Source organism: Nomascus leucogenys, chromosome 12 (assembly GCF_006542625.1).
Source record: "Nomascus leucogenys isolate Asia chromosome 12, Asia_NLE_v1, whole genome shotgun sequence".
In the NCBI taxonomy this organism is placed as follows: domain Eukaryota; kingdom Metazoa; phylum Chordata; class Mammalia; order Primates; family Hylobatidae; genus Nomascus; species Nomascus leucogenys.
This window is the reverse complement of record NC_044392.1, coordinates 1,853,092-1,878,550: the sequence shown is the minus strand read 5'-3', so window position 1 is coordinate 1,878,550 and position 25,459 is coordinate 1,853,092. Positions and strand designations below refer to the sequence as shown.

Sequence of the window (25,459 nt, the reverse complement as noted above, 5' to 3'; positions counted from 1 at the left end):
ACAGGGAAGGTGCTCCCTGGGGCTTAAAACCCCCTTCTCCCTTTTCCCCCTGCACCGGGACCCCACGAAAGGAAGGGTGGGAGAAGGTTCGGGAAGACCAGGGGGCTGGGAGGTTTGGAAAGGCCGCTCCAGGCTCCCGTTCCCACCCCCGCCCCAGGCTGGTCCGGGAGGGGCGGCCTCTCCCCGCCCACAGGTCCGCGCGGCCGCTCCCTCCTCCCCCGGCAGGAGCCCCGGCCAAGTGGGCGCGCCCGGCCCGGGGCGGCCGGGATCCGGTGTCGGCTGCAGCTGGCAGTGCGGCGGGCGCGGGCGCCGGAGCGAGGGGCCCGCGGGCCCGGCTATTAATAACGCGGCCGCCAGCCCGGGGTCGCGCAGCCATGGCCAGCCCGGAGCCCCGGCGCGGCGGGGACGGCGCCTCCCAGGCCGCGAGGTAGGACCGTGCCGGGCCCGCGTCGCCGCCCCCCTGGGGAGGGGTTGCTGCTGGACGGGTTCCCTTTCCCCCCGACCGCGGGCGTCTTTCGCCTGCCTAGGGGTAGTGGTCCAGCCGGGGTGGGGCACTGGAGCCGCCTCGTGAGGGGACTTCGGGGAGTCGGGCCGTCCCGGGGTCCTGGCACCTCCTTTTGTCTGTGGCTTTTTATAATACCCCTCCCCCTCCCGGGGCTACATGAGAATTAACCCTTTCAGGCGAGTGAGCATCCACCGCTCAAGTGCCATTTGGCCCTTAGCAGCCAAAGACACTTCTCGCTTGCCTTCATTCCTCCCTGCAAATGTCAGGTGGAGACGGAGGCCTCCCCTGCTGAATTGGCTGTGTGGAAGCCACTTGGTGCAAGGCTGGGCATCTGCCAGCTTGAAGTTAAGAGTCTATCAGGGCTCGTTCTCTCCGGTCTGGCCTGGGATGGGTGGGGGAAAGGTCCAGGGGCCCTCCACTATCCCTGCTGGCAGGGCACCGCTGATTAGTGGGGGAAGGGACCTGTGGCTGAGGGGTTTGGGGTGAGGGGTGAGTATTTCTGTCCCAGGTCATACTGTGGCTCTGGAACTTCCCAGTGTACCAAGAGGTGAGGGTGCAAATACACACCTCCTGACACCCCTTCACTGTCACACAGGGGCACAAAGCTGAGCGGTCTTACACACACACACTTGCCCATACTGCTGTCCACACGCCTACAGCTACAGTCAGACACACGGACCCTTGCCTGCATAGTGTCACATGCACTCCCAGCCACATCCCTGAACAGGGTTGGAGAGCTCTGCGGTTCTCTGGGGACAGGGACAGAGTGTCAGAGGCAGGCTGCCCAGGGCTCAAGGAAGCCCGAGGTCAGGGGCCCCAGCTAAGCTGGCTTCCTCTCCTCTGAGCCTCCTGTCATCTGCTTCTTTCCCTCCTCTCTCTGTTTAAAAGAGGCAGCTGTGCGAGGGCAGCACCCAGCAGAGGCCTGGTGCCATGGGTGGGGTGGTGGAGGCAACACGATGTGTGCTAACACCACAGCTTGGAGGTCAGGAGGCCTGGGTTTTACTTCCAGCTTTGCCATTCGACCTTGGGCAGATTTCCTCCTTGGAGTTCATCTGGTTTCTGCCTGTCTGCCCTTACAGAGCCCCACCCTAGGATACAGAGCAGAATGAGAACTCTGCTTGTCCTTAGGAAACTCACTATCAGGGAGACAGACACGTGCACTTCTGTAACTGGAGCAGTAAGTGTGAAGATGTGCTGCATACAGAGTGCCCTGAGAACACACATGGGGCTGTCTGGGAGATACTTTATGGAAGAGATGAAGTTTGAGCAGGGCTTGAAGGATGAGTAGAAATTTGTTAGGTAGATAGAGGGATATTGTGGGCCGGGCGCGGTGGCTCACGCCTGTAATCCCAGCACTTTGGGACGCCAAGGTGTGCGGATCACCTGAGGTCAGGAGTTCAAGACCAGCCCAGCCAACATGGTGAAACCCCGGCTCTACTAAAAATACAAACATTAGCCAGGCGTGGTGGCATGTGCCTGTAATCCCAGTTACTTGGGAGGCTGAGACAGGAGACTTGCTTGAACCCAGGAGGCAGAGGCTGCAGTGAGTGGAGATCACACCATTGCACTCCATCCTGGGCAACAAGAGTGAAGCTCCATCTCAAAAAAAAAAAAAAAAAAGTATATTGTGACTGCTGCATGCCAGGCTTTTTATATGTGCTGTAGTTACCTCTTTTGGACCTCACGCCTATCCTAGGAGGGTGGTAAATACCGCAGGCCTTCTCCAGCCTCCACCACTTACAACAGTTGTGGAACCTTGTGTGAGTTCTTTACTCTGTGCATTGGCTTCCTCATCTATAAAATGGAGATAATAGATGAGGATTCTTTCTTTCTTTCTTTCTTTCTTTCTTTCTTTCTTTCTTTCTTTCTTTCTTTTTGAGACAGAGTCTCACTCTCGTTGCTCAGGTTGGAGGGCAATGGCACAATCTCAGTTCACCGCAACCTCTGTCTCCCAGGTTCAAGCGACCCTCCTGCTTCAGCCTCCCGAGTAGCTGGGATTACAGGCACGTGCCACCATACCCAGCTAATTTTTTGTATTTTTAGTAGAGACGGAGTTTCACCATGTTGGCCAGGCTGGTCTCAAACCCCTGACCTCAGGTGATCCACCCGCCTCAGCCTCTCAAAGTGCTGGGATTACAGGCGTGAGCCACCACGCCCAGCCAATAGATGATGAGGATTCTATAAATGAGTATTCATGTAAAATGCCTAGAATAATCTTGAACACGGTGAAGTCATTCCAAGGTGGGCGGCTCGGCACGAGAATGATGAAAGGGCCGTCTGCTGGGAAAGCAAGGACTGTTGACTATCAGAGTGGGTTTGGCTGGCTGAGCAGGTGCATCCTTCCTGGCCCTGGCTCTAGGAGCGCTGCCTTCCCAGGTAGTACAGGGTTGTTCTCTAGTTAGGTGGTTTTTGAGAAGCTGCATTTCTCAGCTGGACACCGTGGGCTTAGAGTAGGAGGTGTAAAAAGTTAATGCAAGCTCTGGGATGTCAAGCATTGGGTGGGTTGCAGGAATAATGTGAGAGGAAGCTAAAAAAGGTATGTTTGGGGCCGGGTGCGGTGGCTCATGCCTGTAATCCCAGCACTTTGGAAGGCCAAGGCAGGCAGATCACGAGGTCAGGAGTTCGAGACCAGCCTGGCCAAGATGGTGAAACCCTGTCTCTGCTAAAAATACAAAAAATTAGCCAGGCATGGTGGTGGGCGCCTGTAGTCCCAGCTACTCGGGAGGCTGAGGCAGAGAATTGCTTGAACCCAGGAGGCAGAGGTTGCAGTGAGCTGAGATTGCACCACTGCACTCCAGCCTGGGCAACAGGGCGAGACTCTGGCTCAAAAAAAAAAAAAAAAGGGTATGTTTGGGCCACATCTTTAAGGACTTTGAAACCATGCCTAGCAGTTTGGGTATTTATTGGCGAAGTGGAACAATAGTTCACTCTGTGTTGTGGCAAATTAACTGTGGTGGTGTAGAGAATAGATGGAGTTGAGGAGAGGAGGAAGTCCTTTTAGAAGACCAGGACAAAAGTGCCAGTGAGACATGATGACTTGGAGTAGGGCCCTGAAAGTGTGATGCAGAAGAGGGGAATGGAGACCGTAGTCTTTCTAAGAAAGGTCACTTTTTGGCCGGGCGCAGTGACTCGTGCCTGTAATCCCAGCACTTTGGGAGGCCGAGGCTGGTGGATCACGAGGTCAGGAGATTGAGACCATCCTGGCCAACATGGTGAAACCCTGTCTCTACTAAATACACAAAAATTAGCCGGGCATGGTGGCAGGCACCTATAGTCCCAGCTACTCAGGAGGCTGAGGCAGGAGAATCACTTGAACCCAGGAGGAGGAGGTTGCAGTGAGCTGAGACCACGCCACTGCACTCCAGCCTGGGCGACAGAGTGAAACTCCATCTCAAAAAAAAGAAAAAGGAAAAAAGAAAAGAAAAGAAAAGTCAATTCTCAGTGAACTGGCTATACAGGGGAGGGAAAGAGCTGTCTGAAGATTTCTTGCCTGTGGCCGGATGTGGTGGCTCATGCCTGTAATCCCAGCACTTTGGGAGGTTTAGGTAGGAGGATCGCTTGAGCTCAGGAGTTTGAGACCAGCCTGAGCAACATAGTGAGACTTCATCTCTACAAAAAGTTAAAAAATTAGTGGGTGTGGTGCTACGTGCCTGTAGTCCTGGCTACCCAGGAGGCTGAGGCAGGAGGATGGCTTGAGCCAGGGAGGTTGAGGCTGCAGTGAGCTATGATCATGCCACAGTACTCAGGCCTGGGCGACAGAGGGAGACTCCATCTCAAAAAAAACAAAAAAAACAAAACAAAACAAAAACAAAAACAAAAATCAGAAACAGGAAAGACCAAAGCCATTTGCATTTGAGGGGCAAAGCAGCAAGAGAGCACTCCCCAGTGGGAACTGACTGAGCTGGCAGGCAATAGGCAGCTGGGTCAAAGAGCTCAGATGTCGGAATGATAGAATCTGTCTTCAAGAGCGTTTGACAGGCTAGAAGGGTGGGCCAGTTCTAACAAGATGAACTTTTACAGAAACAAGAAATGTTGCTTACAAGCACTTGGTATGAAAAACTTTTTTTTTTTTTTTTGATACAGAGTTTGCTTTTGTTGCCCAGGCTGGAGTGCGGTGGCGCAATCTTGGCTCACTGCAAGCTCCGCCTCCCAGGTTCACACCATTCTCCTGCCTCAGCCTCGCGAGTAGCTGGGACTACAGGTGCCGGCCACCATGCCCGGCGAATTTTTGTGTATTTAGTAGAGACAGGGTTTCACCATGTTGGCCAGGATGGTCTCAATCTCCTGACCTCATGATCCACCTGCCTCAGCCTCCCAAAGTGCTGGGATTACAGGCGTGAGCCACTGTGCCTGGCCTGCTTTTTTTTTTTTTTTGAGATGGAGTCCTGGTCTGTCGCCCAGGCTGTGGTGTGGTCTCGGCTCACTGCAACCTCTGCCTCCCAGGTTCAAGCGATTCTTGTGCCTCAGCCTCCCGAGTAGCTGAGATTACAGGCATGCACCATCATGCCCTGCTAAGTTTTGTATTTTTAGTAGAGACGGGGTTTCAGCATGTTGGCCAGGCTGATCTCGAACTCCGGAGCTCAGGTGATCCACCGGTCTTGGCCTCCCAAAGTGCTGGGATTACAAGCGTGAGCCATCTCGCCCAGCCCTGGGGCACTGCTTTTGATACCCATCCCAATTTCTAGCTCTTGGGGAACTTAAGAATAAAGGTAAATTAAAAAAAAATCCTCAAGAGAGTGACAGTCTGAAAGCTGTCATTTGTGTCACAAGGATATGACACAAATGAAGAGGGCACTGGAAACCTGGACATGTGTGGAATAACAAAGATAAGCTGTTTTTTTGTTGTTGTTTGTTTTTTTTTTGTTTTTGTTTTTTGACAGGGTCTCTGTTGCCCAGGCTGGGGTGCAGAGTGGTGCAATCACGGCTCACCGCAGCCTCGACCTCCCAGGCTCAGGTGATTCTCCCACCACAGCCTCCCAAGTATCTGGGACTACAGGTGTGCCCCGTCATGCCCAGCTAATTTTTTGTAGTTTTTTGTAGAGATGGGGTTTCGCCATGCTGCCCACGTTGGCCTTAAACTCCTGGACTCAAGAGGTCTTGGCCTCCCAAAGTGCTGGGATTACAGACATGAGACACCACACTTGACCATGGTTATCTTTTTTTTTTTTTTTGAGACGGAGTTTCGCTGTTGTTGCCCAGGCTGGAGTGCAATGGTGCAATCTCGTCTCACTGCAACCACCGCCTCCCAAGTTCAAGAGATTCTCCTGCCTCAGCCTCCTGAGTATCTGGGATTATAGGCATGCACCACCACGCCTGGCTAATTTTGTATTTTTAGTAGAGATGGGATTTCTCCATGTTGGTCAGGCTGGTCTTGAACTCCCAACTTCAGGTGATCTACCTGGTTCGGCCTCCCAAAGTGCTGAGATTACAGGTGTGAGCCACCGAGCCTGGCTGACCATGGTTATCTTTAAGTGTTTAGATAACTTATATAGAAAGGAAGGTAGAAATATCTGATCCTAGAAGGAAGAATCAGGTAAATCCAGTGGCTAAAAGTTACAAGGAAGGGCTGGGCGTGGTGGCTCAACGCCTGTAATCCCAACACTTCGGGAGGCTGAAGGGGGCGGATCACTTGAGGTCAGGAGTTTGAGACCAGCCTGGCCAACATGGTAAAACCCCATCTGTACTAAAAATACGAAAATTAGCTGAGTGTGGTGGCACGTGTCTGTAGTGCCAGCTACTCGGGAGGCGGAGGCTGAAATGGCACCACTGCACTCCAGCCTGGGTGACAGAGCAAGACTCCATCTCGGCCGGGCGCGGTGGCTCACGCTTGTAATCCCAGCACTTTGGGAGGCCGAGGCGGGTGGATCACGAGGTCAGGAGATCGAGACCACAGTGAAACCCCGTCTCTACTAAAAATACAAAAAAATTAGCCAGGCGTGGTGGCGGGCGCCTGTAGTCCCAGCTACTCGGAGAGGCTGAGGCAGGAGAATGGCGTGAACCCGGGAGGCGGAGCTTGCAGTGAGCCAAGATTGCGCCACTGCACTCCAGCCTGGGCGACAGAGCGAGACTCCGTCTCAAAAAAAAAAAAAAAAAAAAAAAAAAAAAAAGACTCCATCTCAAAGAAAAAAAACAACGTTGCAAGGAAGGTTTTACCTCAACGTTATAATTTTATTAGAACTGGGCCAGGCACAGTGGCTCACGCCTATAATCCTAGCACTTTGGGAGGCTGAGGCGGGCAGATCACGAGGTCAGGAGTTTGAGAACAGCCTGACTAACATGGTGAAACCCCATCTCCGCTAAAAATACAAAAATTAGCTGGGCGTGTTGGCATGTGCCTGTAATCCCAGCTACTCAGGAGGCTGAGGCAGGAGAATCACTTGAACCCGGGAGGCGGAGGTTGCAGTGAGCCGAGATCGCACCACCGCAATCCAGCCTGGCAACAGAGCAAGACTCCGTCTCGAAAAAAAAAAAAAAAAAAAAAAAAAGCCGGGTGCGGTGGCTCAAGCCTGTAATCCCAGCACTTTGGGAGGCCGAGGCGGGCAGATCACGAGGTCAGGAGATCGAGACCATCCAGGCTAACACGGTGAAACCCTGTCTCTACTAAAAATACAAAAAATTAGCCGGGCGTGTTGGCGGGCACCTGTAGTCCCAGCTACTTGGGAGGCTGAGGCAGGAGAAGGGCTTGAACCTGGGAGGTGGAGCTTGCAGTGAGCTGAGATCGCGCCACTGCACTCCACCCTGGGGGACAGAGCAAGACTCCGTCTCAAAAAAAAAAAAAAAAAAAAAAAAAATGGCATGGTGGTGCTACTTGGGAGGCTGAGGCAAGAGAATTGCATGAACCAGGGGACAGAGGTTGCAGTGAGCCGAGATGGCACTACTGCACTCCAGCCTGGGCGACAGAGCAGGACTCCGTCTCAAAAAAACATATATTTATTATAATTGTGGAAGAAACAGTGGTGCCTGAGGTATGTCGGGTCCTTGGAGCTGCATAAGCAGAGACCATATGGTGATGTTGCTGGGATGCTGGCAGGGGATCTACACAGTGGTTGGGTGTGTGGAGGGGTGGATTGACAGAGTGGAGGGAGCAGACGAGTGGCTGCTGATGTCTGAGAACCTGAGGTGGTCTAGGCCCGTGGCTGCTGGCTCCGGGATCGCACCATCCTTGGATTGTGGCTGCCCTTTCACTTTCAGTCATTGCTTTTGCAGGAAAACAAGAGCAGAGGCCAATTCTCCTCCTCCAGAGAACTCTGAATCCCTAAATGAGGCAGAAGCCTTGAACCCAGAAGTTACTCTATCTTCAGAGGGGTCCTTAAACCTCGAAGACATTCTCTACCTGGACGACACAGGTGACCTTGATGAGACACTCTATGTGCAAGAGACTGAGAAGGCAGAGGAGGCCCTGTATATTGAGGAGGCCGTGCAGCCAGATGAGGCTCTGCGTGTGGAGGAGCCTGGGAATCCAGAGGAGACAGTGTGTGTGGAGGAAACCATGGAGCCAGATTGGATACAGTTTGTGGAGGGGCCCGGGGAGCCAGGAAAGCCCACAAGCCCACAGCAGGTTGTTATGACAGTCACAAGGGCGGAGGAATCTAACCCCGAGGAGAGCCGCAGAGCCGAGCCGAGCCCCAGCATGGAGGAGAACCTGAGCATAGAGGACCTGGAATTGCTAGAGGGGCGTTTCCAGCAGTGTGTCCAAGCTGTGGCCCAGCTGGAAGAGGAGAGGGATCAGCTCATCCATGAGCTTGTACTGCTCCGGGAACCAGCCCTACAGGAGGTACAGCAAGTCCATCAAGACATCCTGGCTGCCTACAAGCTCCATGCCCAAGCAGAGCTGGAGAGAGATGGCCTAAGGGAGGAGATCCGGCTGGTCAAGCAGAAGCTTTTCAAAGTGACGAAGGAATGTGTGGCCTTCCAATACCAGCTGGAGTGCCGCCAGCAGGACGTGGCTCAGTTTGCCGATTTCCGGGAAGTGCTGACTACGAGGGCAACCCAGCTCTCAGAGGAACTGGCCCAGCTCCGGGATGCCTATCAGAAGCAGAAGGAGCAGCTGCGGCAACAACTAGAAGCCCCTCCAAGCCAGAGGGATGGGCACTTTCTCCAGGAAAGCCGGCGACTCTCTGCCCAGTTTGAGAATCTCATGGCAGAGAGCCGCCAGGACCTGGAGGAGGAATACGAGCCTCAGCTCCTGCAGCTCCTAGAGAGGAAAGAAGCTGGGACGAAAGCTCTGCAGAAAACCCAGGCTGAGATCCAGGAGATGAAGGAGGCTCTGAGACCCCTGCAAGCAGAGGCCCGGCAGCTCCGCCTGCAAAACAGGAACCTGGAGGACCAGATCGCACTTGTGAGGCAAAAACGAGATGAAGAGGTGCAGCAGTACAGGGTAGGCCCATTGGGCATGGAATGAACTGAGGTCTTTTAACCTGGGGAAAGAGTGGCCAGAGTCCAAGGTCTTTGGGGCTGAAGGATAGTGTCACATGTAGGAAGAAAAATTTGTTCTTTGGGGCCACGCAATTCTTTTCTCCATTCTTCATTCATTCAGGCCCATGCTAGGGACTAAAGTTATCTGCACTCTGTTTTTTTTTTTTTTGAGACAGAGTCTCACTCTGTCGCCCAGGCTGGAGTGCAGTGGTGCGATCTCAGCTCGCTACAAGCTCTGCCTCCTGGGTTCACACCACTCTCCCACCTCAGCCTCTTGAGTAGCTGGGACCACAACTGTGCACCAACATGCCCAGCTAATTTTTTCTTTTTTGAGACAGGTGCAATCTTGAGGGCTCACTGCGGCCTCGACCTCCTGGGCTCAAGCAATCCTCCTGCTTTAGTGCCCCCAAGCAGCTGGGACTACAAGTGTGTGCCACCATACCTGGCTAATTTTTTGTAGAGACAGGGTTTCACCATGTGGCCCAGGCTGGATTTGAACTCCTGAGCTCAAGCTATCCACCAGCCTTGGCCTCCCAAAGAGCTAGGATTATAGGTGTGAGCTACCGTGGCCGGCCAATTTTTGTATTTTTTGTAGACAGGGTTTTGCCATGTTGCCCAGGCTGGTCTTGAAATCCTGGGCTCCAGTATTTTTAATGGCAAAAGCTGCAATTAATTCTGCACCAACCTTAATAGAATCCTCTAATCTTCACTTTCCTTTTATGTGCATTTGTCCCATCTCTCTTGCATTCAAGTTATTTCTGATTAAGTGTGAGCCAGTTCTAATCCGTTTTTAGAACAGAGTGGGATATAAATACTAAGTGAATAAACAATTACGTAGTCCCTCCTAGACTGTGAACTTTCAGAAGGTAGGGAATACATTTTACTTATTGTTGTATTACTGTCTGCCACTCAAGGCTCAGAGCACATGTGCTGCTGGGCACTAATGAGAAGACTGTAGTGTGGTGCTCTAAGCAGTACTTTAATCTTTTGAAACACTGATTCCTTTGGATAAACTTAAAAATCTATGTCCTCCCAGAGATTTTGATATGCCCTTAAGGGAACAAGTTTCCCTGTTGAAATGGCTGCATTCGCTTCACTGAAGATTTTGTCAAGCTTTCTGTAGTTTGTATTATGAAAACACTCTGGCCGGAAGCGGTGGCTCACGCCTGTAATCCCAGCACTTCGGTTGGGAGGCTGAGGTGGGTGGATCACAAGGTCAGTAGTATGAGACAAGCATAGCCAATATGGTGAAACCCCGTCTCTACTAAAAAGACAAAAATTAGGGGGGCGTGGTGGCACATGCCTGTAGTCCCAGCTACTTGGGAAGCTGAGGCAGGAGAATCACTTGAACCTGGGAGGCAGAGGTTGAGTGAGCTGAGATTGCATCACTGCACTCCAGCCTGGGCGACAGAGTGAGACTCCGTCTCAAAAAAAACAAAAACACAAACAAACAAACAACACTGTGGTTTTTGGGGTCATAATACTGAATGTTTTTTATTTTTATCTTTATTTATTTATTTATTTATTTATTTTTTGAGACGGAGTCTTGCTCTTTCACCCAGGCTGGAGTGCACTGGACCAATCTCAGCTCACTGCAAACTCCACCTCCTGGGTTCAAGCAATTCTCGTTTCAGCCTCCTGAGTTGCTGGGACTACAGGTGCCCGCCACTGCACCCGGCTAATTTTTTGTATTTTAGTAGAGATGGGGTTTCACCATGTCGCCTAGGGTGGTCTCAAACTCCTGAGCTTAGGCAGTCCACCCACCTCGGCCTCCCAATTATTTTTACAGAGTCTGGCTCTGTCACACAGGCTGGAGTGCAGTGGAGTGCAGTGGCACAATCTCAGCTCACTACAACCTCTGCCTCCTGGGTTCAAGCAATCCTCCTGCCTCAGCCTCCCAAGTTGCTGGGATTGCAGGCCTGTGCCACCATGTCCAGCTAATTTGTGTATTTTAGTAGAGATGGGGTTTCACCATGTTGGTCAGGCTGGTCTCAAACGCCTGACCTCAGGTGATCCGCCGTCCTCAGCCTCCCAAAGTGTTGGGATTACAGGCGTCAGCCACCGCACCCAGCAGTAATACTGAATGTTTTTAAACTCTTCATATTCCCCTTACCCTATTTTTTAAAAAATTGGTTCACAGTCTAGTGAAAAGTCATTTATTTAGCATCAATACTATCCTTAATAGCCAATACTCAGACAGACATTACATTAATAGTTGTATCTCAGGGTAGAAAGTAATAGGCAATTTATGAGAGGTGCAGGTAAAAGGGCTGTGGGACAGATGATGATGATGATTATTATTATTATTTGAGACAGAGTCTGTCACTTTTGCCCAGGCTGGATTGCAGTGGCGCTCAGCTCACTGCAAGCTCCGCCTCCCGGGTTCACGCCATTCTCCTGTCTCAGCCTCCTGAGTAGCTGGGATTGCAGGCACCCGCCACCACGCCAGGCTTATTTTTTGTATTTTTAGTAGAGACGGGGTTTCACTGTGTTAGCCAGGATGGTCTCGATCTCCTGACCTTGTGATCCGCCCGCCTCGGCCTCTTAAAGTGCTGGGATTACAGGCGTGAGCCACCACGCCCGGCCGGGATAGATTATTTTTAGCCACTGGTTAAATCAGAGAACTCTTCATGAAAAAAGAGGTGGAATTTTTTTTTTTTTTTTGAGACGGAGTCTCGCTCTGTTGCCCAGGCTGGAGTGCAGTGGCGCGATCTCGGCTCACTGCAAGCTCTGCCTCCTGGGTTCACGCCATTCTCCTGCCTCAGCCTCTCCAAGTAGCTGGGACTACAGGCGCCCGCCACCACGCCCGGCTAATTTTTTTGTATTTTTAGTAGAGACGGGGTTTCACCGTGGTCTCGATCTCCTGATCTCGTGATCCGCCCGCCTCGGCCTCCCAAAGTGCTGGGATTACAAGCGTGAGCCACCGCGCCCGGCCAGAGGTGGAATTTGAGCTAGGTATGAAAGTATAGGGAGAATCTAGACCAGTGCTGCCCAACAGAAATATAATGCAAGTCACATAAATAATTATAAATTTTCTAAAAGCCACATTAAAATAGGCAAAGATTCAGCTGAGCTAAGCCTGAGGGGAGCAGGGGAGAAAAGATATAGGTAAAATTAATTTAAATATATTTTATCTAACTCAACATATCTGAAATATAATTAGTAACTTGGCTACAGGTGAAAAGCTTGAGTTTTGGACTTTATTCAGTAGTCTGCTGCATCATTAAAGGGATTTAATCAGGGAAATAACATGATTGCCTTGCTACTTTTTTTTTTTTAATTTTTTTTCTGAGATGGAGTCTCCCTCTGTCACCCATGCTGGAGTGGAGTGGCACGATCTCGCCTTGCTGCAACCTCCGCTTCCCAGGTTCAAGTGATTCTCCTGCCTCAGCCTCCCAAGTAGCTGGGATTACAGGTGCCCACCACCATGGACCTAGCTAATTTTTTTTTTTTAGTCGGAGTCTCTTCTATTGCCTAGGCTGGAGTGCAATAGTGTGATCTCGGCTCATTGCAACCTCTGCCTCCCGGGTTCAAGCAGTTCTCCTGCCTCAGCCTCCCGAGTAGCTGGGATTACAGGTGCACACTGCCACGCCTGGCAAATTTTTGTTTGTTTGTTTGGAGGAGGCTCGCTTTGTTACCCAGGCTGGAGTGCAGTGGCATGATCTGGGCTCACTGCAGCCTCTGCCTCCTGGGTTCAAGCGATTTCCTGCCTCAGTCTCCCGAGTAGCTGGGACTACAGGTGCATGCCACCACAGCTGGCTAATTTTTTTTTTTTTCTTTGAGACAGAGTCTTGCTGTCGCCCAAGCTGGAGTGCAGTGGCACCATCTCGGCTCACTGCAAGCTCCGCCTCCCGGGTTCACGCCATTCTCCTGCCTCAGCCTCCCGAGTAGCTGGGACTACAGGCGCCCGCCAACACGCCCGGCTAATTTTTTGTATTTTTAGTAGAGACGGGGTTTCACCGTGTTAGCCAGGATGGTCTCGATCTCCTGACCTCGTGATCTGCCCGCCTCGGCCTCCCAAAGTGCTGGGATTACAGGCTTGAGCCACCGCGCCCGGCCAAATTTTTTGTATTTTTATTACAGACAGTGTTTCCCCATGTTAGCCAGGATGGTTTGGATCCCCTGACCTCATGATCCACCCACCTCGGCCTCCCAAAGTACTGGGATTATAGGTGTGAGCCACCGAGCTCGGCCAATTTTTTGTATAGTAGGGACGGGGTTTCACCGTATTGCCCAGGCTGGTCTTGAACTCCTGAGCTCAGGCAGTCTGCCTGCCTCGGCCTCCCAATGTGCTGGGATTACAGGCATGAGTCATCATGCCCGGCCCTAACTTTTGTGTTTTTGGTAGAGATGAAATTTTACCATGTTAGCTAACTGGTCTCGAACTCCTGACCTCAGGTGATCCGCCTGGCTCGGCCTCCCAAAGTGCTGGGATTACAGGCTTGAGCCACTGCCTGCCTCTCTACTTTTTTTTTTTTTCTTTGGAGATGGAGTCTTGCTCTGTCACCCAGGCTACAGTGCAGTGGCATGATCTTGGCTCACCAAAATCTCTGCCTCTTGGATCAAGCGATTCTCCTGCCTCAGCCTCCCGAGTAGCTAGGATTACAGGTGCCCGCCACCAGGCCCCGCTAATTTTTGTATTTTTAGTAGAGATGGGGTTTCACCATCTTGGCCAGGTTGGTCTCCAACTCCTGACCTCGTGATCCACCCGTCTCGGCCTCCCAATGTGCTGGGATTACAAGAAGTACTGGTGGCAGGATATAAAGTGGGCTACAGATGCAGAGCAATGGAGAATAATTAGAAAGCTACTCTAAGGAAGAGGTTAAGATGGTTTCAGATTTGATGATTTCCCAAGGATTGTTTTCCAAAGATAATCTTAGGACACAAAGTTTTAAAAAGAATATTCAGAAGTCTGTCTATCTAATCTCTATCAAATGAATCTTTCTCTTTCTATTGAGAAGAAGTCTTGGTCTTCCTGCCTCAGCCTCCCGAGTTGCTGAGATTACAGGTGTGAGCCACCTTGTCTGGCCTGAAACACTCTTGGTAGTGTAATAGCTTCTCTTGTTGCTATACCATCATTAAAGTAGGAAGCAAGGTCTGAAGGACGTAAGTTTTCTTTCTGAAATGGCTTCCTAAACTGTTTGCTAAAGTTCTATTTCATCAACTTACTTTTTTTTTTTTTTTTTTTCTGACGGTGTCTCACTCTGTTGCTAGGCTGGAGTGCAGTGGCACAATCTTGGCTCACTGCAACCTCCGCCTCCTGGGTTCAAGCGATTTTCCTGCCTCAGCCCCTCGAGTAGCTGGGACTACAGGCTCATGCCACCACGCCCAGCTAATTTTTGTATTTTTAGTAGAGATGGGGTTTCACCATGTTGGCCAGGATGGTGTCGATCTCCTGACCTTGTGATCCGCCCGCCTCGGCTTCCCAAAGTGATGGGATTACAGGCGTGAGCCACCGTGCCCGGCCCATCAGCTTACTTCTTAAGGGTGTCCCTTTAATCCTTAGGCTGCACTCCACTCTTAACGTTGCCTCTGTCATCACCTTCATCAATTCATTCAAGTTTCTTTTTTTTTTTTTTTTTTTTTTTTTTTGAGACGGAGTCTCGCTCTGTCGCCCAGGTTGGAGTGCAGTGGCGCAATCTCGGCTCACTGCAAGCTCCGCCTCCCGGGTTCACGCCATTCTCCTGCCTCAGCCTCTCCGAGTAGCTGGGACTACAGGCGCCCACCACCACGCCCGGCTAATTTTTTGTATTTTTAGTAGAGAGAGGGTTTCACCGTGGTCTCGATCTCCTGACCTCGTGATCTGCCCGCCTCGGCCTCCCAAAGTGCTGGGATTACAAGCGTGAGCCACCGCGCCCGGCAATTCATTCAAGTTTCTAAGTGCCTAATTACAGTGGGCCAGGCAGTGAGCTATGTGCTGGCAATAGCAATTAGAAATAGTATGTGTGGCCGGGTGTGTGGATCATGAGGTCAGGAGTTCAAGACCAGCCTGGCCAAGATGGTGAAACCCTGTCCCTGCTAGAACTACAAAAAAATTAGCCAGGCGTGGTGGTAGGCGCCTGTAATCCCAGCTACTCAGGAGGCTAAGGCAGAATAGCTTGAACCTGGGCAGCAGAGGTTGCAGTGAGCTGAGATTGTGGCACTGCACTCCAGCTTGGGTGACAGAGTGACTCACCTCAAAAAAAAAAAAAAAGCCAGGTGCGGTGGCTCATGCCTGTAATCCCAGCACTTTGGGAGGCGGAGGCAGGCGGATCACAAGGTCAAGAGATTGAGACCATCCTGGCTAACATGGTGAAACCCCATCTCTACTAAAAAATACAAAAATTAGCTGGGCGTGGTGGCACGTGCCTGTATTCTCAGCTTCTCCGGAGGATGAGGCAGGAGAATTGCTTGAACACGGGAGGCAGAGGTTGCAGTGAGCCGAGACTGCGCCACTGCACTCCAGCCTGGCAACAGAGCAAGAGTCCGTCTCAGAAAAAAAAAAAAAAAAAAAAAGTGTGTGTGTTGGGGGGTGGGGGTAACGCTCCTGCCCTCAAAGAGTTTGTATTCCAGAGGCCGGGCGCGGTGGCCCACGCCTATGATCCCAACACTTTGGGAGGCAGAGGCAAGCAGATCATGAGGTCAGGAGATCGAGACCATCCTGGCTAACACGGTGAAACCCTGTCTTGCTAAAAATACAAAAAATTAGCCGGGTGTGGTGGTGCATGCCTGTAATCCCAGCTACTCGGGGGCTGAGGCAGGAGAACTGCTTGAACCCGCAAGGTGGAGGTTGAGATCACGCCACTGCACTCCAGCCTGGGCGACAGAGACTCCGTCTTAAAAAAAAAAAGTTTGTACTCCAGAAGGAAGCATAACAGACAAAAAGAGTGTATTTCGTAAAATCTAAGCACTGTTGATTTTAACATGCATCCTGATCCGAGATGTTAAAATGTGACAGTCTTGGAATCAATTAAACACATTTCAATGTTATAAGCACTGTAACAGCTGTAGTGATAAGGCACTGTCCTGATGAAAACAGGCATGACTACCCCAACCTGGGCAAACGAGGGGACATTTCATAGATCAACAATAGTTAGGCCGGGCGCGGTGGCTCACGCTTGTAATCCCAGCACTTTGGGAGGCCGAGGCGGGCGGATCACGAGGTCAGGAGATCGAGACCACGGTGAAACCCCGTCTCTACTAAAAATACAAAAAATTAGCCGGGCGTGGTGGCGGGCGCCTGTAGTCCCAGCTACTCGGAGAGGCTGAGGCAGGAGAATGGCGTGAACCTGGGAGGCGGAGCTTGCAGTGAGCCGAGATTGCGCCACTGCACTCCAGCCTGGGTGACAGAGCGAGACTCCGTCTCAAAAAAAAAACAAAAACAAAAACAAAAAACAATAGTATGTACTTGAAGTTCTTTACACCAAATAATTCCTTTAGTCCTTACATCTCTGTGAGTTAGGTATAAGGCATTTGAAAAATAAGACAGAGGTAAGGCAGAGCAGTGATTTGCCCAGGGTTAGGCAGCTTGAGAGTGATGGAGCGAGGATGTAACTCCTGAACAATCTAGCTTGAGTTCATACTCAGGCACTTCAAGATGCTGGAGCTGAACCTTAAGAATAAATTCATGCCGGGTGCAGTGGCTCACACCCGTAATCCCAGCAATGGCGTGATCTTGGCTCACTGTAACCTCTGCCTCCCGAGTTCAAGCAATTCTCCTGCCTCAGCCTCCCGAGAAGTTGGGACTACAGGCGCATGCCACCACGCCCAACTAATTTTTGTATTTTTAGTACAGATGGAGTTTCACCACGTTGGCCGGGATGGTTTTGATCTCTTGACCTGGTGATCCACCTTGGCCTCCCAGTGTGTTGGGATTACAGGCGTGAACCACCGTGCCTGGTGTATTAAACAGTTTTATGTATTTTTTTTTTTTTTTTGAGATGAAGTCTCGCTGTTGTCCCCCAGGCTGGAGTGCAATGGCGCAATCTCAGCTCACTGCAACCTCCACCTCCCAGGTTCAAGCGATTCTCCTGCCTCAGCCTCCCAAGTAGCTGGGATTACAGGCACCCGCCACCATGCCCGGCTAATTTTTTGTATTTTTAGTAGACTGGGTTTCATCATGTTGGCCAGGCTGGTCTCGAACTCCTGACCTCAGATGATCCGCCTGCCTCAACCTCCCAAAATGCTGGGATTACAGGCATGAGCCACCGTGCCTGGCCAGTTTTATGTATTCTTTAGACCAGTGGTTTCCAAAACTAAAGTTTTCTCTAAAGGTGTGGACCTTCTCCCCCAGAGAATTTTACATAGCATGCCAACATATAAAGCAGGTAAAAGTGGAGTTATTCTCTAACTGAAAAGTACCAGGGGCACTCCAATTTGGCTAGCTTTTGGGGTTGCACAGAAAAGTTTGACAACGACTAAAAATCCTATTACTTTGAGTATGAGCTCTAAGCCAATGGCAAATCCTGGCTCTATCACTAAGTTGGAAACTTTGGACAAATTACCTAAGCTCTGTGGCTCAGCACCCTCACATGAAACATGAGATTAATAATACTCCCATATCCATAGGGTTGCAGGGAATGAACTAGTAAGCCACTTTCCCACAATTCCGTGACTACACATTGATTAGACCTCTTCTTCCCCTTTAACTCTTTACTCATCGTTTAAACCCGTTTCCCTTCTTCCTGAAGTTTCCCCTGATATCCTTAGTGTGCGACAGATAACCCTCCTGTTTCCACAGCACCTGTTACTTTATACTACTATTGCTGTAGCAGTTCCCCTTTTCCTGAGTTGGGGAAAGTATCCTTTCTTTGTCTTTGGCCTATGTAGAAAATTAAAATTGGGAATGCTGTCAATGCAAGTGCTGGGGCAACTGTAGACAGACATGTACTGGCCCTTGGGAAATTAGTATGTAGGTAGAAGGCAGCAGAAAACAAGGGACTGGCTGTCTAGGTGAAAAAAGTGGCAGGAACACAGGCACACAGATATGAGTTGGTCAGGCTAGAGTAGTGCTGTCTATCACTGCAAGCCACAGATGTCATTTTAAATGTTCTGGTAGCTCTATTAAAAAAAGAAACAGATGAAATTAACTTTAACGCATTTTATTTAACCCAACACATATATTTCAACATGTAATCAGTATCAAATATTTTTGACATATTTTACATTCTTTTTGTGTGCTGTCTTAGAAATCTGCTGTGGGCCGGGCGCGGTGGCTCATGCTTGTAATCCCAGCACTTTGGGAGGCCGAGGGGGGCGAATCACGAGGTCAGGAGATCGAGACCACAGTGAAACCCCATCTCTACTAAAAATACAAAAAATTAACCGGGCGTGGTGGCGGGCGCCTGTAGTCCCAGCTACTCGGAGAGGCTGAGGCAGGAGAATGGCGTGAACCCGGGAGGCGGAGCTTGCAGTGAGCTGAGATTGCGCCACTGCACTCCAGCCTGGGCGACAGAGCGAGACTCCGTCTCAAAACAACAACAACAACAACAAAAGAAATCTGCTGTGTATTTTACACTTACATCACATCTCAGTTGAGACTAGTCATATTTCAAATGAGTCCTATGTGACTAGTGGCTTCGGTACTAGTAGTCCAGGGCTAGAGGAAAATGTTCATAGGGAAGTGTAATGGAGGCTCAAGTTGGAGGTAGGGGTCAAACTAGAGGGGGTCTGAATGCCACTAAAGAAAGTGGAAGGCCTTTGAAGGATTTTGAGTTGATTGTAAAGTTAATCTAGTGGTTAACACAGGATTAAGAGAGACCATCCTTAATGCCACTGTAGCAATCCTTCATTTCATTGAGGCTGTTCCACTCTGTCACAGCTTATCACTGGTGGTGCAGACTGCTTTTCCAAGCATGTACTTTTGTACCTTACCAACAGGTCTGGTAGGTAGTGAGGAATGAGCAATCAGGACAGCAGTATGCAGCTGCTTCCCTCTTCAGATGACACACTCTTAGGCATGGCTGGGCACTAAAAAAGGTCCTTTGACAATGTTGGTGAAAGCTGAGATTCAGCCAGAGTATCAAACAGTGCGGACTGATGTGCCACAGGTACAATGTCAAGTATGACTCAGAGGATAAATTATCCAGATCCTTCTAATAATAACATGTACCCCAACAACTGGATTCCTTAGTATTCTTCAAAATCTGAGGTAAAGTCACTCTCCCTTTAAAAGATACCAACTTCACCCCTTCCTCTCTTCCCAACTCCCTCCTGCTTCCTTAAGGATCCATGCCAGCTAGCAGGTAAACCAGAGACTGACTTGCTGACATCTTCCTTACCTTATTCCTCAGGTATACATCCTAGGCAGGGACAATTTACAGAATGCATCCCAGCCTGATTTTGGAAGAATGACAAAGTTATGAGGGCTCCCAAGGGCCTCCTGTGCATACCATCTTCATCTTCCAACTTAGAACAACTAAACAAATTCAGTCTTTTTGTGTAATGAAAAAAGGATAAGCTGGGCACAGTGGCTCACACCTGTAATCCCGGCACTTTGGGAGACTGAGGCGGGAGGACTGCTTGAGCCCAGGAACAAGATCAGCCTGGGCAACATAGCAAGACCCTGTCTCTATACAAAAAGAAATAAATAAGAAGAAAAAAGGATGCAGGAAATTAACACCTAGGATAGCCAACACCCTCATTAAAGCATCAATTTCCACATGATGTTAAGGTAAGTACCAGGCAGAAATATCTCTGACTTTAAGGAGCTTTGGACACAAAAACTTTTTCCTTAAGCCATTTATTTTCTAAACATGGACTCCCACTAGTTGTGTAACTCTCCTAGAATTCTAGCCAATATTTAATAATTGTTGCCACACTTCTGTATTTCAATTTAAGTATTTTGTATTATTAAAAACTACCAATTATGGGCCGGGCGCGGTGGCTCAAGCCTGTAATCCCAGCACTTTGGGAGGCCGAGGCGGGCGGATCACGAGGTCAGGAGATCGAGACCATCCTGGCTAACACGGTGAAACCCCCATCTCTACTAAAAATACAAAAACTTAGCCGGGCGTGTCGGCGGGCGCCTGTAGTCCCAGCTACTGGGGAGGCTGAGGCAGGAGAATGGCGTGAACCCAGGAGGCCGGAGCTTGCAGTGAGCCGAGATCGCGCCACTGCACTCCAGCCTGGGGGACAGAGTGAGACTCCGTCTCAAAAAAAACAAACAAACCAACAAACAAAAAAACACTACCAATTATGTTAACAAACCTGCACATGGAGGGAGAGGTATATGAAACTCAGCTCACTAACTAGACCAAAATCCTCCTCAATGACACTAAGGTTGTAATACTAAACAGTCCCGATCACCCTCCCAGGATTCTATTAAGTAAGCTGTGGTTAACAGATAAGATTCCTTTTAGTTCACCATTTTCAAAAGCATTGCCACTTTTCTCCCAAGACACAACCTCTTGGAACCTCTGTTTCGTAACCTATCATATAAATACCAGCCTCAATACTGCTATGAAGATTAAACAATGAACAAAAAAGTGTTTTATAAATAAGAGTGGACAATGTGAGTTTTTATTGTTTGGCTCATTAGAAATGTTCTCGGCCATCTCATGCAGGAACAGCTGGAGGAAATGGAAGAACGCCAGAGGCAGTTGAGAAATGGGGTGCAACTCCAGCAACAGAAGAACAAAGAGATGGAGCAGCTAAGGCTCAGTCTGGCTGAAGAGCTCTCTACTTATAAGTCAGTTTCTGCTGCTACACAAATCTTATCTAACACTGGCTAAGGGGATGGTGGGAGGGCTTAGGGAAAATTTTGCCTTAGAGTCAAAAACAAAAAAAGGATTTGGGAAATGATTTTCAAATTGTGCTTATCCACAAACATATGGAAAATGGCTCTCTTTTTTTAAAGGGCTATGCTACCCAAGAGCCTGGAACAGGCTGATGCTCCCACTTCTCAGGCAGGTGGAATGGAGACACAGTCTCAAGGTGATCTTTGTGGAGAGAAGAGTGGTGTTTGCATTGTTACTGCTTTCCTAACAATACTAATTAATGCCTTAAAAACAACAGGCCGGGCGGAGTGGCTCACGCCTGTAATCCTAGCACTTTGGGAGGCCGAGGAGGGTGGATCACCTGCAGTCAGGAGTTCGAGACCAGCCTGGCCAACATGGTGAAACCCCGTCTCCACTAAAAATACAAAAATTAGCTGGGCATAGTGGCAGGCACTTATAATCCCAGCTACTCAGGAGGCCAAGGCAGGAGAATCGCTTGAACCAGGAGGCAGAGGTTGCAGTGAGTCAAGATCATAATACTGCACTCCAGCTTGTACAACAGAGTGAGACTGCCTCAAAAAAACAAAACAAATTTTTTTTTTGAGATGGAGTCTTGCTGTGTTGCCAGGCTGGAGTGCAGTGGCGTGACCTCTGCCTCCTGGGTTCAAGCGATTCCCCTGCCTCAGCCTCCCAAGTAGCTGGGATTATAGGCAAGCACCACCACTCCTGGCTAATTTTTTGTATTTTAGTAGAGACGGGGTTTCACCATGTTGGCCAAGATGGTCTCGATCTCCTGACCTTGTGATCCACTTGCCTTGGCCTCCCAAAGTGCTGGGATTACAGGTGTGAGCCACTGTGCCTGGCCTACACAGACTTAACTTTTAGACACTGACAAAACTGAAGGCATCTTTCTGACCAATCACCTATTCAGGATCCCTCCCCAATGTTTTACCAGTATATTCTCATAAAAGTTCTAGAGTCCGTGAAAGAAACTAAGGATAAAAGAAAGTCCGTGTCAAGTTGTACATTATACAGATGCCTATAAATTTTATTCATTTCCTAAACTTACATCAAATTCGCAAGTAACTTTAATTTTTTTTTTGAGACAGAGTCTCGTTCTGCCACCCAGGCTGGAGTGCAGTGGCACGGTCTTGGTTCACTGCAACCTCCACCTCCTGGGTTCAAGCGATTCTCCTGTCTCAGCCTCCTGAGTAGCTGGGACTACAGGAGCGTGCCACCACGGCCAGCTAGTTTTTGTATTTTTAGTAGAGACAGGGTTTCACCATCTTGGCCAGGCTGGTCTTGAACTCCTGACCGTGTGATCCACCTGCCTCAGCCTCTCAAAGTGCTGGGATTACAGGCGTGAACCACCGTGCCTGGGCCACAAGTAACTATTGTTGCTTTTTCTAATTTTCTAGGATTTTATTATTTTTTAAAAAAATTTTTTTAGTAGAGATGGGGGGTCTTGCTATGTTGCCCAGGCTGGAGTAGTTGGCTCACTGCAACTCTGCCTCCTGGGTTCAAACAATACTCCTGCCTCAGCCTGCTAAGTAGCTGGGATTACAGGCATAAGCCACCGCACCCAGCCTTGAGGATTTTCTTATACTGTGTTTGAATCCACATGACTGATAATATGCTTAATGTTTGAGAAATTATAACCTTGCAATTGAGGTTAATGATCTGCTAACTACCTTTGTGTGGATCAGATTAAAAGTACGATCTGGAAAAGACAATGACTAATCCAAAGAAATGAAACTACAGAATTTCAGGCATTGTAATTATACCTGTGAGAAGTTAACCTAGCAGAGAAAACGTTTAACTATCCCTCCCGTCACCATCACATAGGTTACCATTCAATTTGACAAACAGGAGGCATCTAAATATTTGCTAGGGGAAAGTCATCCCTGATCATCCATAAATCACACTGTAACAATCTCTTCTCAACAAAGCCTGCAGTAACTAAACCTCAGAAGTTCATTGTTATAAACTTTCTCTTTTTCTTTCAACCTTACAGGGGCTGTTTAGAAATATATGGCCAAATCTGTAACCCAGAAACAGCAAAAACTTCTTAGCAAAGGATCACTAAGTACCCTTTGGACGTACTCTTCCAAACAGACAAAAGCGCCAGAAACTTGGCAAGCAATTCATCCTGTGGAAGCTGCAAATACTGGCTGACCTGCTTAAAAAGATTCTAGAGTTGGCCGGAGGCAGAACATGTCAACTCTTTGCTGGATTCTATTTCATCTGCTGTTGATACTGATCTCAATGCACCAAGGAAAGGAAAAATGAGCCTCCTGTCTTCCAGCAGCAACCCTCACATATACACTGAGTAAAGGATGAATGTATGGACGCATCTGGGAGTATTTTAAAGAATGTATCTTGCCTTGTGTTGACCCAAACCAAAACCATTTTTGAGGGGCACATGTGGGGTCAAAAAATAGCCAATTTCCATTACATGGGTTTACAATTTCCATTCTTTTGTGCCATGAGTGTTAGAATTTAAATGAATACTTCTACAAAGTTTACTTTTTGTTCAAGAATATGCTGACCCATATAGTTTATTCTTAAAATTGTATCAAAGTAATTCTCACTATACTCTTAAAACAACTAGACTTGAAAAGAAACCAATCGAGATTTGAATCTAATGGTTAACGCTATTCAGATTTTCCCAAGGATCTCACCTCATGAAAGTGGTTTTGGGTCAGAATGATCTACTCAGTTAAAAAACAAACAAACAAAAAAAACTAAGTGATTGGGAAAAAACAGGCATTTTAACTGGTTATTGCATCTGGTGATAGAGGCATTCAAAGCCTATTATTTCTAACCTAAGTAAAGGCCCCAGTGAAAAACACTGGGGAGATAAAACCTCTCTCTGAGAAAAGGTTCAAGCACCTTTTCCAAATTTAAATTTTGCCTTAAATTCTCTCTACCACACTGCCTTTGACACTCTTGAAAGTCCATGTAGTTCTCTAGAGATAGACTTCAAAGAAACGTTACCTTATCAGAGACTAATCTGTGCCACCTCTGATTCAGTGTTTTATGTCTTTCACTTTCCCTGGGAAGGAGTAAAGCTCTTTTCTACAGCTCTGGGACTATTATATTTAATTCTGCTCTTGATAGTCAAAGACCATGGAAAACAACTGTCATCTGAAGGACTCTTCTAGAAGCCAGAGACTGGTGTTTGATGGATGTTTTATACTAAATAAAACCCATCAGCATGGGGTTATGTAGAAAAGCAATTTATTCCATTTTAAGCACTTACACAGTTAGTCATGGAGAGTAACAGGCCTGCTGGTGAAACAGGTCACCCAAAATGGAGATGGCATCAAACTAGTGGTCAAGGACTAACTCCTAAAAAAAAAGCAACTCTTATCAAGGATTAATTTAATTTTTAAAACAAATACAAGTTATTGATTCACTCTTCTCAACTTGACAGTCTACCTGTGGTATAACTGTCAGGTAAAAACATACATCTTTACAACTTGGTGGTCCCAAGTTAAAAAAAAAAAAACAAACACCAACAACAAAAAAAAAAGAACACCATTTCACAGACAGGAAAATAAACAACATGAAAACAGCTCAAGAAATACACTAACGAGCAAAAATATATGAATATATGGGGAAAGAGGAACGTGTTGTTTTGACTTAACTGAAGAAACCAAGAGGAAACTGGTCTACATATGAAAATGTGCATCCTGGAAAGTCAGGTGTCAAGATTTGAGTAGGAATCTATATGACTTGAATCTCCCCTATTTCCTGAATAAAAGTGACATCTTTCAGTATTTATACTTCATGGCTCAGACACCTACCTCATTTGGCTCTATTCCTTACTCACTCTAGCCTTTACTTAAATGAGTCTGAAAAACTTGGGGATATAGCATAAGAAGAAAAATAATCACACATAATATTCCCCTTTCTGTAGCTACTTTAGACCTGGGTTACTAGAAAATTCCTGAAGAAAATTTCAACGTAAGTCTGTGGCTTTGTTGAACCAAGCCCCCCTATTAATATTTAGAAAACACCCACTGTTTGGGCTAATAGCATTATCGGTGGTACCTATTGTATAGAGGGATAGCTGAATAAAGTCTGTCTCAAAACCAGTGTTAAATCACTCTCAGGGTTGAGAAGAAAAAAGGGGAGTCTAAAATCACAAGAAGTAAAGACATATCTAGGACCCTTGTCCTTCTGGATCCACGCTTCCTTCAGGGTCTTCATCATTATAAATGTTCTCTGCCTGCCCAAAAACAAGAAAAAGAATTTAAACATGAAGACTTCTTCTAAAACTCAAGGTTTCAACAACAGATTAAGCCAGGAAGCCAGACAGCAAATAGAGCTTTTGGGCCACACAATCTGTTTTACAACTATTCAATTCTTAGATGAAACAACTATTCAATTCTTGGATGAAAGTATCCGGAGACAACCTATAATGGGTTATGAAATATTAATTAGCATGATCATGTTCTAATAAAAATAGGCAGCTGGTCCCCAGGCCCCTGATTAGGACATTCCCACAAAACTGAAGTGTGGATACTATTTGTCTTGATAACCAACATTCTTGAGTTCTTTAACCAGGCATTATTATTTTTCTTTCCTTTTGAGATGGAGTCTTGCTCTGTCTCCCAGGCTGGAGTGCAGTGGCACCATCTCGGCTCACTGCAACCTATGCCTCCAGAGTAGCTAGGATTACAGGCACATGCCACTACGCCTGGCTAATTTTTGTATTTTTAACAGAGATGGGGTTTCACCATGTTGGCCAGGCTGGTCTCGAACTCCTGATCTCAGGTGATCTGCCCGCCTCGGCCTCTCAAAGTGCTAGGATTATAGGCGTAAGCCACTGTGCCCG

The 25,459-nt window shown here is 48.3% G+C and overlaps 2 protein-coding genes across 5 annotated transcripts in view; one reads left to right on the top strand and one right to left on the bottom strand.

Annotated features, from left to right (window-relative positions):
• The first annotated feature begins 268 nt into the window (after positions 1 to 268).
• On the top strand, positions 269 to 24,404 carry SYNC (syncoilin, intermediate filament protein). 4 transcript variants are annotated; one of them, XM_003276371.4, is made up of 5 exons: positions 269 to 427; positions 7,712 to 8,882; positions 20,464 to 20,588; positions 20,757 to 20,833; positions 22,631 to 24,404. In XM_003276371.4, the coding sequence occupies exons 1-5, from the start codon at positions 375 to 377 to the stop codon at positions 22,639 to 22,641; spliced, it is 1,437 nt and encodes a 478-aa protein (XP_003276419.2). In that variant the 5' UTR covers positions 269 to 374; the 3' UTR covers positions 22,642 to 24,404. The 4 variants fall into 4 exon arrangements, with proteins under 4 accessions (XP_003276419.2, XP_012366840.2, XP_030679194.1 ...); XM_012511386.2 differs by lacking the exon at positions 20,757 to 20,833; XM_030823334.1 differs by lacking the exon at positions 269 to 427 and having other exon boundaries at positions 7,470 to 8,882; positions 22,631 to 24,127.
• Positions 23,840 to 25,459, bottom strand: part of RBBP4 (RB binding protein 4, chromatin remodeling factor) — a 29,837-nt gene continuing 28,217 nt past the window's right edge. The window contains exon 12 of the mRNA XM_003276372.4: positions 23,840 to 24,850. Coding sequence (XP_003276420.1) covers positions 24,785 to 24,850 — 66 coding nt within the window. The 3' untranslated portion in view covers positions 23,840 to 24,784. The remainder of the gene's footprint in view (positions 24,851 to 25,459) is intronic.